This window comes from Crassostrea angulata, chromosome 10 (assembly GCF_025612915.1).
Source record: "Crassostrea angulata isolate pt1a10 chromosome 10, ASM2561291v2, whole genome shotgun sequence".
Classification (NCBI taxonomy): Eukaryota; Metazoa; Mollusca; class Bivalvia; order Ostreida; family Ostreidae; genus Magallana; species Magallana angulata.
This window is the reverse complement of record NC_069120.1, coordinates 44,066,507-44,077,770: the sequence shown is the minus strand read 5'-3', so window position 1 is coordinate 44,077,770 and position 11,264 is coordinate 44,066,507. Positions and strand designations below refer to the sequence as shown.

The 11,264-nt window shown below is 32.7% G+C and overlaps 1 protein-coding gene across 1 annotated transcript; it reads left to right on the top strand.

The window, feature by feature from the left end:
* The first annotated feature begins 130 nt into the window (after positions 1 to 130).
* LOC128165656 (cytochrome c oxidase assembly protein ctaG-like) lies at positions 131 to 9,547 on the top strand. The gene is made up of 6 exons (XM_052830402.1): positions 131 to 271; positions 1,951 to 2,351; positions 2,983 to 3,132; positions 3,584 to 3,709; positions 3,846 to 3,887; positions 9,123 to 9,547. Exons 2-6 carry the CDS (start codon positions 2,001 to 2,003, stop codon positions 9,279 to 9,281), a joined length of 828 nt encoding a protein of 275 aa, XP_052686362.1. The 5' UTR covers positions 131 to 271; positions 1,951 to 2,000; the 3' UTR covers positions 9,282 to 9,547.
* Positions 9,548 to 11,264: the final 1,717 nt, after the last annotated feature.

The window sequence follows — 11,264 nt, the reverse complement described above, 5'->3', positions numbered from 1 at the left end:
AGGAGTTGACATAGGTAAATATATCTTACATGATGTAATGCATCCTATTATTTGCTTTTTACATTTGAAATATTTGATTGTATTTCATAATTTTGGCAAATTCTTCACAAATATTCTTGTAAATTTAGATTAACTAGACTCTTTATTTAGTTTTCCACTGTGTATTTCCGGTTACAAAGCTGTCATCGTGCCTGCTTGCATAAGTTTGTTTTGCAATGAAAACTTAGAGACACACAACGGCGATGTAAATTGGTTTCACGGATCATCCCAGGTATTTTAATACAGTCGTTTTCAGTCGTTTATTTTAACAAAAGAGGTAATCGTTTTCTTTTACTCTGAGAAACTATTTTGGAGGAAATTCAGTCTGGAACATGTTGAATGTCATCACTTTGGTTTTTCACTAAGAATGCCATAAAAAGTTTGATATTTTTTTTATCATATCCGACAGGTTTTAATTTTGTTATTATTACGTTAAGTTTTATGTAGCACATTTTCCTAAACAACATCCATAAATATTTACACTTGCAAATGTTTTCCCTTATATAACACTGTTTGAGCAATCCGCTGTTATTTCTGCATAACATCATTATGGGTCAAGAGGTCAAAGTAGCGCATGAATAATATAGGTCACTACTTTTTCTATGTACACAAACTAATCGACTTGTGCTGAAACACACCTATTAGATATCGTAATGAAAACATAATTTAGGCATAAAAAATAAACGTATTAATTTTGTATTTTGTTATACGAAGTTTTATTCATTCATTCTCATAAAAAATATAACATTAGGCCTAATTGTGGGGATAAATGATTCATGTTAGATAACACGTTAGGCATGTAAACAGAATGTTTATGGTTCGACATCGTAACGAGACGTTCTTGAAAATTACAATCGTAATTTGTCAAAGGAGTTAATTCAGTTAAAATTCATTTCTGATTTTATTACAAGCCTCGGTCTAAATTGCAAATGCAATATTACTTACCTTTCTTGTGTAGTACATTCACAGATCGTGGTCAAATTTAACTCCTTGTGTTTTCTGTCCGATTTGTTCCGTAAAAAGATCATCGAAGTTAAAATCCCTTTCTGCTATAATGTCGGAGGAAATCATTATGCTCTTTAATCTGATTCTGCGATTGATGTCCCCCTGAAAATGCCAAAGTATACTCTAACTCAACTTTCAATCGCTTGTTTTTAAATTTCTAACCGCTCTGCGACTTCAACACAGGTGGTACTATTCCGCCAAGCTTCAATCAGTTTTTCAATTGTACAAGTGAATTTTCTTTTCTGTTTCCCTTTTTAATGATAAAAAAGTGTTGTCTCCTCAAAAGTAGTGTCATATTCATTTATCACAATAATCAAATGCTTGCAACATTGTTGCACTATTTTTTGTTACGTCATTTTAATCGAAGCGGCTTTCTAGGTCATCACAAAAGAGAAAGTATGGAGCATTGTTAGTGTCAAAATTTGCAACAAATGTAAATATAAGAAATAAGGTATCATTTTTGGATGTCTATCGGGATATAGATACGGGTTGGTACGTGATCAAATCTTCCATAAAGCCCTTTGGGCTTTATGGGATTTGATCACGTGGTCAACCCGTATCTATATCCCGATAAACATCCAAAAATGATACCTTATTTCTTAAATACCTCAGGTTTCAAACCATATATATTTATTGTCTCAAAAAGTCATTTAATGATTAAATCCCTAGACATCTTTGTTGAAATTCCCCTCTATCTTTTCAAATTGAAGAATGCAACTATTAACTGTATGAAGATTTGATATTGTAAATGACGTATAACTCAAAGTTTAACATGGTAAAACTATGCAGGGAATTACCAGATCTTCTGAATACTTAAACGCTGATAAAAGAAGTCATATTTCCCCCCATGATTTTTCTTCATATGTCTTCAGAGATTTTATTTTAATTTCCACTTTTTTTTTTCAGAGTTCCTTTATAATTCTATTTACTGAAAGACACAGCTTTGTTTATCTAGAATGTTACTTCAAAGAGGATCTTTATTGCTGAAAACAGTGGCATTCAGCTCCACAAGAAACTTCCCAAGCAGCTGGAACTGTGTTTTAAGTATTACGGGACGAACTTTTTCTCTTTCATCCACAAGAAATTTTGCAAAAAGTTTCCATAGCAGTATATCACGGGATTTTAGTGTGAAATTTAATGAACATGGACACAAACTTGCAATATTTACGAACTGTGTTAGATATCGATACACCAGGTCTAAAGTAGATTCCGGTTGGAGAGATAGATTATGGTATTCTATAGCTGTGGCTCTCTTCATGACTGGAGCAACCATATTATCTGTCCCCCTGTATCGAGTCTTCTGTCAGGTAGCTTTGAATTAGTCATTTATTGATAGGTTTATCTATATTACAGGCAAAATTGATTTGATTTATATTTATCTATTAAGGTCAATGTATGTAAAACCATTGACTTTATGTATTTTGTATACATTGATAGTAAACTATATATATACAATTTTTTGTACAATTTTGGAATGATGTAACATTACTGACAGATAATTTAAGTTTTCATTTTATTGACAACTTAAAAAACTAATATTGCTAAAGATATCTGTCTATTAATATACTGTATACAAGGAAAAATTCACCCCCGTTTTATTTCGCCCCTTTCACCCCCGTTGTCAGCCGGCAAATTTAAGACTGGGCGAATTCCAATATTCCAAGTTATCTCTTTAGTACATAAGTGCGACTGGGCAAATTTAAGACATTGCAAAGCCATTTGCAAATGTTGAAGGGCAAAAATAACACAAGGCGAAAATAACCCTGTATACAGTATGTATGGGTACTATTAGTATTGGATACATGGTCTTACATTTAAAAAAGCGTGGAGCAGTCATTATTCAAAGTCTATATATGTCTATGATTATAAATCCAGTATTGAGTTGGGGAAGAACATCTGTCAATTCATTCATTAAGTCAATTTAATTTTGTACTACAGAAATCTGGAAGGGGAGGTAAAGCAATCCAGAAGGGCAATGAAAAAGTGGAAACAATGAAGCCAGAGGATCGATTGATTACTGTCAAATTTAATGCCGATCGCTCAGCTCAAATGCAGTGGGACTTCAGGCCCCAGCAGAGAGAAATAGAGGTATTTATATGAAAATAAAATCAGATTTAAGGGTTAATGTGATGGATTATCTTATCAAATATAAGAATATAATATATTGTTTACTAAATTAGAATATTATCACTTGGTTTATTTGTATGGAGAAAGTTAGGTTACTTAGGGATAATTTAACTTGCTAAATATTTCACTGTAGGTACACTGGCTAGGTCACTGGCACCTGACATTATACATATATTTTTTCATATTAACGGTAATACATGTATGATTTTCTGTACTATAATATACTATAATACATGTAATAATTATTGTTATAGTGCAGGAAATTTTCTTACTATAATTTTTTTTTTTAAATGTCTGGTGCCTTGTCTGAGAGCTAGGTATAATATCAATTGTTATTTTTTTATTTGCTATTTTATTACCTGAGTGACACGATTTCTTTAATAATATAATTTATTACTTTATTGTCCTGTAGGTTCGAGTTGGGGAGACTGCCCTAGCATTTTATAATGCCAAGAATCCCACGGATAAACCAATCATTGGAATATCCACGTATACCATTGTTCCTTGGCAGGCTGGATACTACTTCAACAAAATTCAGGTACTCAGAGTGAATGTTGTATCAGAACACCACAAGGACCCAATGTGGGTTGCATTTGAAGCATCAGTCTGTTAAGTGTTCAATTTGTAACGATTTCTGAAGAGAGATTGACCGAGTCTGTGTTTTCTATTTTCAGTGTTTCTGCTTTGAAGAACAGAGACTGAACCCAGGAGAGGAGGTAAGATTTAATTTTGTTTATGAATATAGAGACCAGATTATTTGGAAAAAAATTATCCACTTTTAAGATGAAGCTAAAAAAATATAGATATCACTCTTAGATCAAATACCGGTAGGTTGATAAGAAAGGGATTTTTAAATTACATTTGTTGTGGAAAGTTTTGGAAACAGACTTTAAAAACTCATAAGATAAGAAAATTTTCAGTTTAAAAGTTGGCAGTTTCATTTATTTTTTTTTTAAAATAATGAATTATTATGATATAGAAAAGATTTACAGAAAAAAAAACAACAACAAATGTTATATTCTTATTTTCTTGACAATAAGTGTTTATTAAAACATGTTGTAGTACCAACCCTGGGAACACATATACCTGATTCTTCTTTAATAACACATTTCATGAAATATATTAAGATGCCTAATTTAACAGCATATTTTAAACAAGAAATATCTTGTCTGGCCAACAAATATCTAAATTCTCTCTGAAAAAAATAATGTAAAATAAATTATCTAGAGCCTTATCAATTTTTCAACAGTGAAATCATACTTCAAAATAGATATTTTAAAGACCAGTGAAATAAAATTTTGTTTTGCCATTTTACCTCAATGAAATAAAGGAATTGTACTGGTATATTATGAAATAAAAGAAATAATTAAAAATGGGAGAAAAAACCTATTAATGACAACAATAAAGGTATTATCAGTGTCGAAAAAAAATTTGTTATGATATAAAGACAGGCTCATCAGACAGGCAGACATATTTGTCTGCCTCAGGATGGATAAATCAAGCAAGAAAATCACCCCAAATACAAGTTATCTTTCTTAGGCAGGGCCTCAGGCTGGTTTTTTCAAGTTGTGCAAGAGACAGCTGTTTTTCACGGATGAATAACCACAGACTTCATCTGCCGCTTTTAATGTTTCTAAATGTGTTTTCATATGTGCATGCACACAAACCATATGCATTAAGATTGATTTTAAACAGATTTGCCAAAATGGAACTCTTTCTGACCCAAAAATTTTTTCTCACCTTTTAAAAAATGCATAGAAATACTTGGGTATTCATATAGTAAAGCATCCCTATTCAATGCAACGGAAACATGTGTTTTGTTTGTTGACAAAAATGCAGGTGATAATTTGCTTGTTCAGTCAGCACTTTGCTGTGACATCTGACCCACAGAAGCCCATTAAGGCAGTGTAATCTTTTGTCAAGTGATGAAGAATTGAGATAACAAATTCTCAATTACTCCGTTGACATGGGCAATGAGCCAAAATAAGTGACTGGAGGATTTTTCAATCAAAATATTCAGTTTTCTTTGCACTGAGTAGCCCCCAATTCTCAGACTGATATAACTGCAATATAACACACTTGAGCTGATGGAAAGGCAATCTTTTTCATGTGCTCTGAATATCTCAATTGGCTTTCCTTCCTATTGAAAAAAAATGAGGCATTAAATTACTATTGCATGAAAAATGTGCAATGTACAATCTGATTAGAGTTTTGGAGCACACTTGACATTGTGGGGTGTATTATATGAACTGAGTAACGAATGTAATTGGCATTAATCATCAAACACTGATTATTAGGTTAGATTTTGTAAGAATAGCTGCCAATATATCAATAATAGTTTTATATAATTGCCACCATTATCCAAATATTGGTCATCTTTCCTGACTCATAGGGGAAAATGAGCTTTTCCTTTGTTTACTCAGAAAATGAAATCTGACTCCCAAATTAGACTCAGCCTGTAAACTACTTTAGCTGCTGAGATTAGGATCACTCACTTCTAGCTGATATTGCAAGTCTGACCTCTGTCCAAGGTCGTAATTTTTGGAAGTGACCACATCCATGACTGGCCGTACAGCTATAGGTGACACATCATGTCTTCATTACTGATTCATGGCTGACCATTAATCACGAAGGGATACCGGTCAGTGATCATAAAATCTCCCCATTTATATTTCTCTGACATCTCCAACTGTCCTTGCAGTGATGGTTTGATGAAGGTCCCGCATTCTGTATTCAAACATCCAACGTACTAATTTTAAACCAAGCAATGCATGCTCTGGTTTTTTTAGCGACCCATTTTCTTAATTGTTCAATTGAAATCTTTAAGTATTAAATCTGTTAAAAAATTAATAACTTTTAAAGGATTATTTATGTCCTGGTTTTCCTTTGAATTTGAAAATGGATTAAGTACAGTATAAGTATTCCACTTTTCCAATGATTTGACAGCTGTACTCGCTGATATCCCTAGTTTGCACTTCGAAGTTGTAGACTTTAAACATATCATTGAAGACTATCTCTGAATAGGATGTACTGGTATACGACAGATTGACTTTCAATAAAAATATTGCTTTCAGGCAAAGTTCAATGCAAAAACATGGATGAAAAACCTCAATGTGCAACATTTAATTATTAAGTTGGTGTCTTTGTACTAAAAAAAATTTGAACTCATAAAATTTCTTTACTCAAATGAATCTTGAGCATGCACCATAATCATGGTTCACAAAACATAATAGAATGCTTTGATAATAAAAAATTTAAAAAAGAGGGAATTTTTACCGAGAAAGCCAAGCCTACGAGATGATATTGAGAATGGGGAACTCTTTCTTTGTCTGGTGATGAGTCAGCATCACTTGTGCTGTCTGAATCATTGCGGTATCAGACATCCCCCCAAACACCAGAGTCGCCACTATCTCGCTAAATTAAAGACTGCCGAGACTGCCGCAGCAAATTTTCCTTTCACTTGTCATTTCTTTTACTTAAAATAATGATAGGTATTTGCAATAGAAAGTGCAAGCTCCTTTTATCAAAACAGAAAACATCTACTGAGTTAATGATTTCAGATATTGTGGTTTTTGTTCTTTCGCAAATGTCCATGACCTTTTATCAGATCATGCAAAAATAATTAATAGAAGTTTGTTAATGACTCAGAATCTGAATTCTTATTTAAGAAAAGTTTTATATATCTAAGTGATTTTTTTTAATGTAGATTCCTTATTAAGTGTGACTCATGGATTTTAAAATCTCACTTTTATTTAGACTAAAGGAAACTATAATAAAAATTTGGCATTCATTATTTTATACATTTTATTTTCACAATTTGATGCAAAACAGCTGAATCACAGAATTAATTACTCACATAAAAGAAGGAATCCAAAGTAATTCATTAATGCATATAATATTCAATCCTCTACCATTACATAAAAGTTGATGAAGTGAGGAATGGGGGGGGGGGGAGGTATTATACAAGTTTCACACAGAATTAGGATTTAATGAGATTTTCAGGCCTTATTGTTCAACATTCGCAATTGCCTCACTGTAAAAGAAATTGATTTTTATTTTGTTGAATGGATAAAAGGAATTAATATTTTGGTAAAACTACTTTTGATGATGTAACAGAGGAATTATTGATGGACAAAATGACAGCTGCCTCCCGATTCAGTATTAGTCTTTGTCTTGGATCAGTTTGCAGATAGCTGATAGCTGGACAGATACTGACAGCTAACTGCACAAGAACTGGTCAGACCTGACATACTTATTCAGTGATACAGAATCAGTGGAATTCATTAACCTATTTGTTAACTTTTTTTTTTATTGGAGGACATTTGGGACATTAAGAAATGTTCTGACTGAGAGATTTATAAATTACTTGCAAAGCTCTTGTGTCAAGACTTTGTATTCAAACAATGGGAAATCAATTGACAGACAAATTCAGAATGATGAGGAACAGGTGCTTGTTGAGTTTGTTATGACAGGCAATAGATCGGCTTATCCAACTGAGTGTTCCAGATGTGATGGATCCAGTCTTCAGCTTTCTCCCAAGATATAATAATGTTTATCCCTAGTACAGATAATTTGTGATAGGAGAATAAACATATGATCCATTGAATCATCACTTAACCTCTTAAAAGAGCATACAACATCAACAGGTGTGAGTGCTGTAGACTTTGTATTATATACATTTTACATAAAAACAAATAGTGGGATGATCGAGGCTTAATTTTGCTTTAAAAACCTTGTGAGGAGCAATTTAAAAGTATACCCCATTGAACACTCAAGGAGAATTCTTTTTATCATTTTATTAGCTAGGTTTTATATCAATTTATCCACTTTCTAAATTACATCTTACACTGTGAAACACATGTTGAAGTTAACATGACATATTCAGACATATAAATTATAAGGATTTTTTATGTACGTCAAATGTTAATTTTATCCCATTTTATCATGATCATTATTTTCCTTCAATCTACTGGGAAGGAAATCATATAATCTCATGCTACTTAAGGGATGGACGATAATGATCATTTTAAGACTTAAAAGAAACTAGAGTTATATATATGTGTAGGAAATGTAAGGAGAAAATGTTCAACTTACATAAAATTCTCATGGTTTATCCTGTGCGTTTTTCCTGTCAAATTTAAGTTCATGGCTAGAAAAATCATATTGATCATTTTAAGGTTAATTTGACAGGTATTTTGTGGACCCACAAGCCTGTTTGATTCTATTTACTTGTGTTACTTTTATAACTATACTCAAAAATAGAACTATTTCGATGTTGCTATTTTTATGAGAGTTGAGAGGGTGGCAGTATATTAACAAGTTCTGTCACATTGTCACCATCTTGTACAGTACTAGGTATTAGAGATCATTTTTTAAATAAAAGGCTAGACTTGCTGTTAGATGTCACAATTCCCATGTTGTCAGATAAAAAATAAATACCCCCAAAATGAAGGAGTATTCGGTCCCAGATTGAGAGCATTTGTCCACTTCTTGACTTGGTACGAGGAGGGGGTGTCTGATTCTTGTCAGTTACTTGGATGTGTTAATGGCTCTATAAACGCAGGAGAAGAAGGCCCATAACTCAGAGCAGCCTCTCTTCAAAGGACCCCAAAGGGTAATTTGATGTATTGGTGTCTGACATGGTGGGATAGGTTTATCTATGCTTATATGCATATTTAACTACTTTCACAGCTGCTTTGATACTCCTATCAGTGAATAATATGTCCACAATGATAACTATTCTTCTCTGTACACGTAAGTCTGTTGTCTGCATTAAGGGGCTGTTTATTAACAGTTGGACCATATACTTACTCAAACTACATGTATTAACAATTCACTACTTAAAAATCACAAGTTCTTTGATAGATGATGATGGATATGATAGTTATTTTATTGACCATCCAGCACCTTAAAATTGTTATTGTTTTTATATATTTTTTTTTTACTTCCAGGTGGAGATGCCGGTGTTTTTCTACCTTGACCCAGATTTGCTGAATGACCCGAGGATGGACAATGTTGATGATATTGTGTTGTCTTACACATTCTTCTCATCCAAAGACCAGGAAGTCAAGTATCAAGGGCAACAGACCAACATGCCTGCTAATGCATAGTGTCAACTTGTTTGACCTTTTGACCTTCTGATCCCCCTTAAACAATGAAATAGAAAGAAAGCGATTGAGGTTTTTGGTCATCTCAGTAATTGCTGTGGGTGCACTCTTCCCAGAGATTAACATTAGAAGAAAGCTTGTTTACTGGTTGAAAAGATAAAAAAGAAAAAGAGAATTGGCTTATTGATTTGTATGAATATTAAATCCATATGCATAGAAATTTTTGTTTTTAAAATATAGAAAAAAAATGACAAATAAAAGTGTTAAAAGATTAACCTTCTTTTGTTGAACTTTTTAAGACAACACAACTTATTTTTTTATGAAATTATAATTATATATTTACATCAACCAAGTATGATTTCTGATATTTCTTGTGGAAATTAATTGTAATTCACAGTCGAAACCTTCAGCAACCAAAAAAAAATTCACAGACTGCACGAAATAAATGATTATTTCGTGCAGTCCGCTTTTTGAAGGTTTCGACAGCTATGAATTACAATTTCCGGAAGAAATTATGGGAATCATACTTGGTGGATGTAAATATTTAGAAACTGACAAGATTGATATCCACACAATCTATTTAAAAACGACCTCTTCGCATATGGATAAGCTTTCAAATTCATTTATTAATTTTATATCATCTTTAATTCAAAAATGGCACAATACACGATGATCAGACCGTCCAGTTTCATTTTGTTGGCTGTGCGTGGGTTTTTTGCTCAATCGAAATTTTCGTTACATGAAAGTACGACCTACACGGACTGATCCCAGGCCTCCCGTTGTTTTAGTAAATATGGTAACCTATACATTTATGAAGAACTGGATGTTCCTTCTGTGTAACACGATGGTGATAAAAATGATGCTTATAACGTACTTTTATTCACTTTTTATGGAATGCCGATAGAATGATTCATAGATGAAGTGTAACAGATTAGATTTAAACATAATTTATTAACGATAAAAACGTGAATCGAGAAAAAAATCTGAGGGGGGGGGGGGGGTATCCGACCCCCATCCACTCATGATTTAATTATATACACCGGTCCTGTCAGTTTCTACGGAGCTTTGAATTACAATCAATTTCCGTAAGAAGTAGAAGAAATTTACATGGTGGATGTAAATATTTAATAGTATTTTTAAACATTAGTCAGCTAAGACTTCTATATATTTAAAATTATGTGCGTGATGAGTTTTCATACGTACTCGAATAGGTTTCGGGCCACGTGCCTAAGTAGTACTTGTCCAAATATAACGTAAACTGCATCGCTTCGCTTAGCAATGGCCTTGTCCTTTCTTTAATGTATGCAGCAAATTTATATCAGTTCTTATCTGGTAATTGGACTATGCCAGAAACGAAAATAATTTATTATATACATGTATATTGATAATGCAGATCGATGTACAACATATCTCAGCTGGTTTCATTCGCATGTGCTTTACACAAACATTATGTGAGAAAAGGTTACGTTGTTAATGTTTATCAAAAACAATATGACCTTTTAGAACATCAGTGCAAGGAAAAAATCCCACACCCTAATGCTTATTTTAAAGTTTAGAATAATTTCATGTTTGGCACTGTAACTTTTTTTTATAATGAAGTGATTTATTTGCAATTGATTACAATTTGAAAAGATGGTTTATGTTGAAATCCTTACAGCTTCTTTAACATACCATTGGAAAAGTTATCGTATGGCCAGCTCTGGTTTTCAATAACACTGTACTTAATTTACAACAATTTTTCTTTTTCCGTTCTTAAACATGTACTTTACTCCAAGTTGCTGAATATCATATGTTTTGGAAGGAATTGTGAGGGTTTGGGACCTTCTTCCTATAATCACTTAAATGATGTACTGGTTATTGACCTGTATCTTTGGTTAATCCCTACCCCCATCCCCTTTCTCAAAGACGGTAAATTAGATTCACTAGTGTTATAAAATAGCAATTCATCATAATATCAACAAATTAGAAATTCCAAGTCCAAACTTT

Excerpts from the sequence above, each read along its gene's own strand:
- LOC128165656 (XM_052830402.1), top strand. The coding sequence starts at position 2,001 with ATGTTACTTCAAAGAGGATCTTTATTGCTGAAAACAGTGGCATTCAGC. Across the intron at positions 2,352-2,982 it reads TGTATCGAGTCTTCTGTCAG|AAATCTGGAAGGGGAGGTAA; the intron begins GTAGCTTTGAAT and ends TTTGTACTACAG. Across the intron at positions 3,133-3,583 it reads CCCAGCAGAGAGAAATAGAG|GTTCGAGTTGGGGAGACTGC; the intron begins GTATTTATATGA and ends ATTGTCCTGTAG.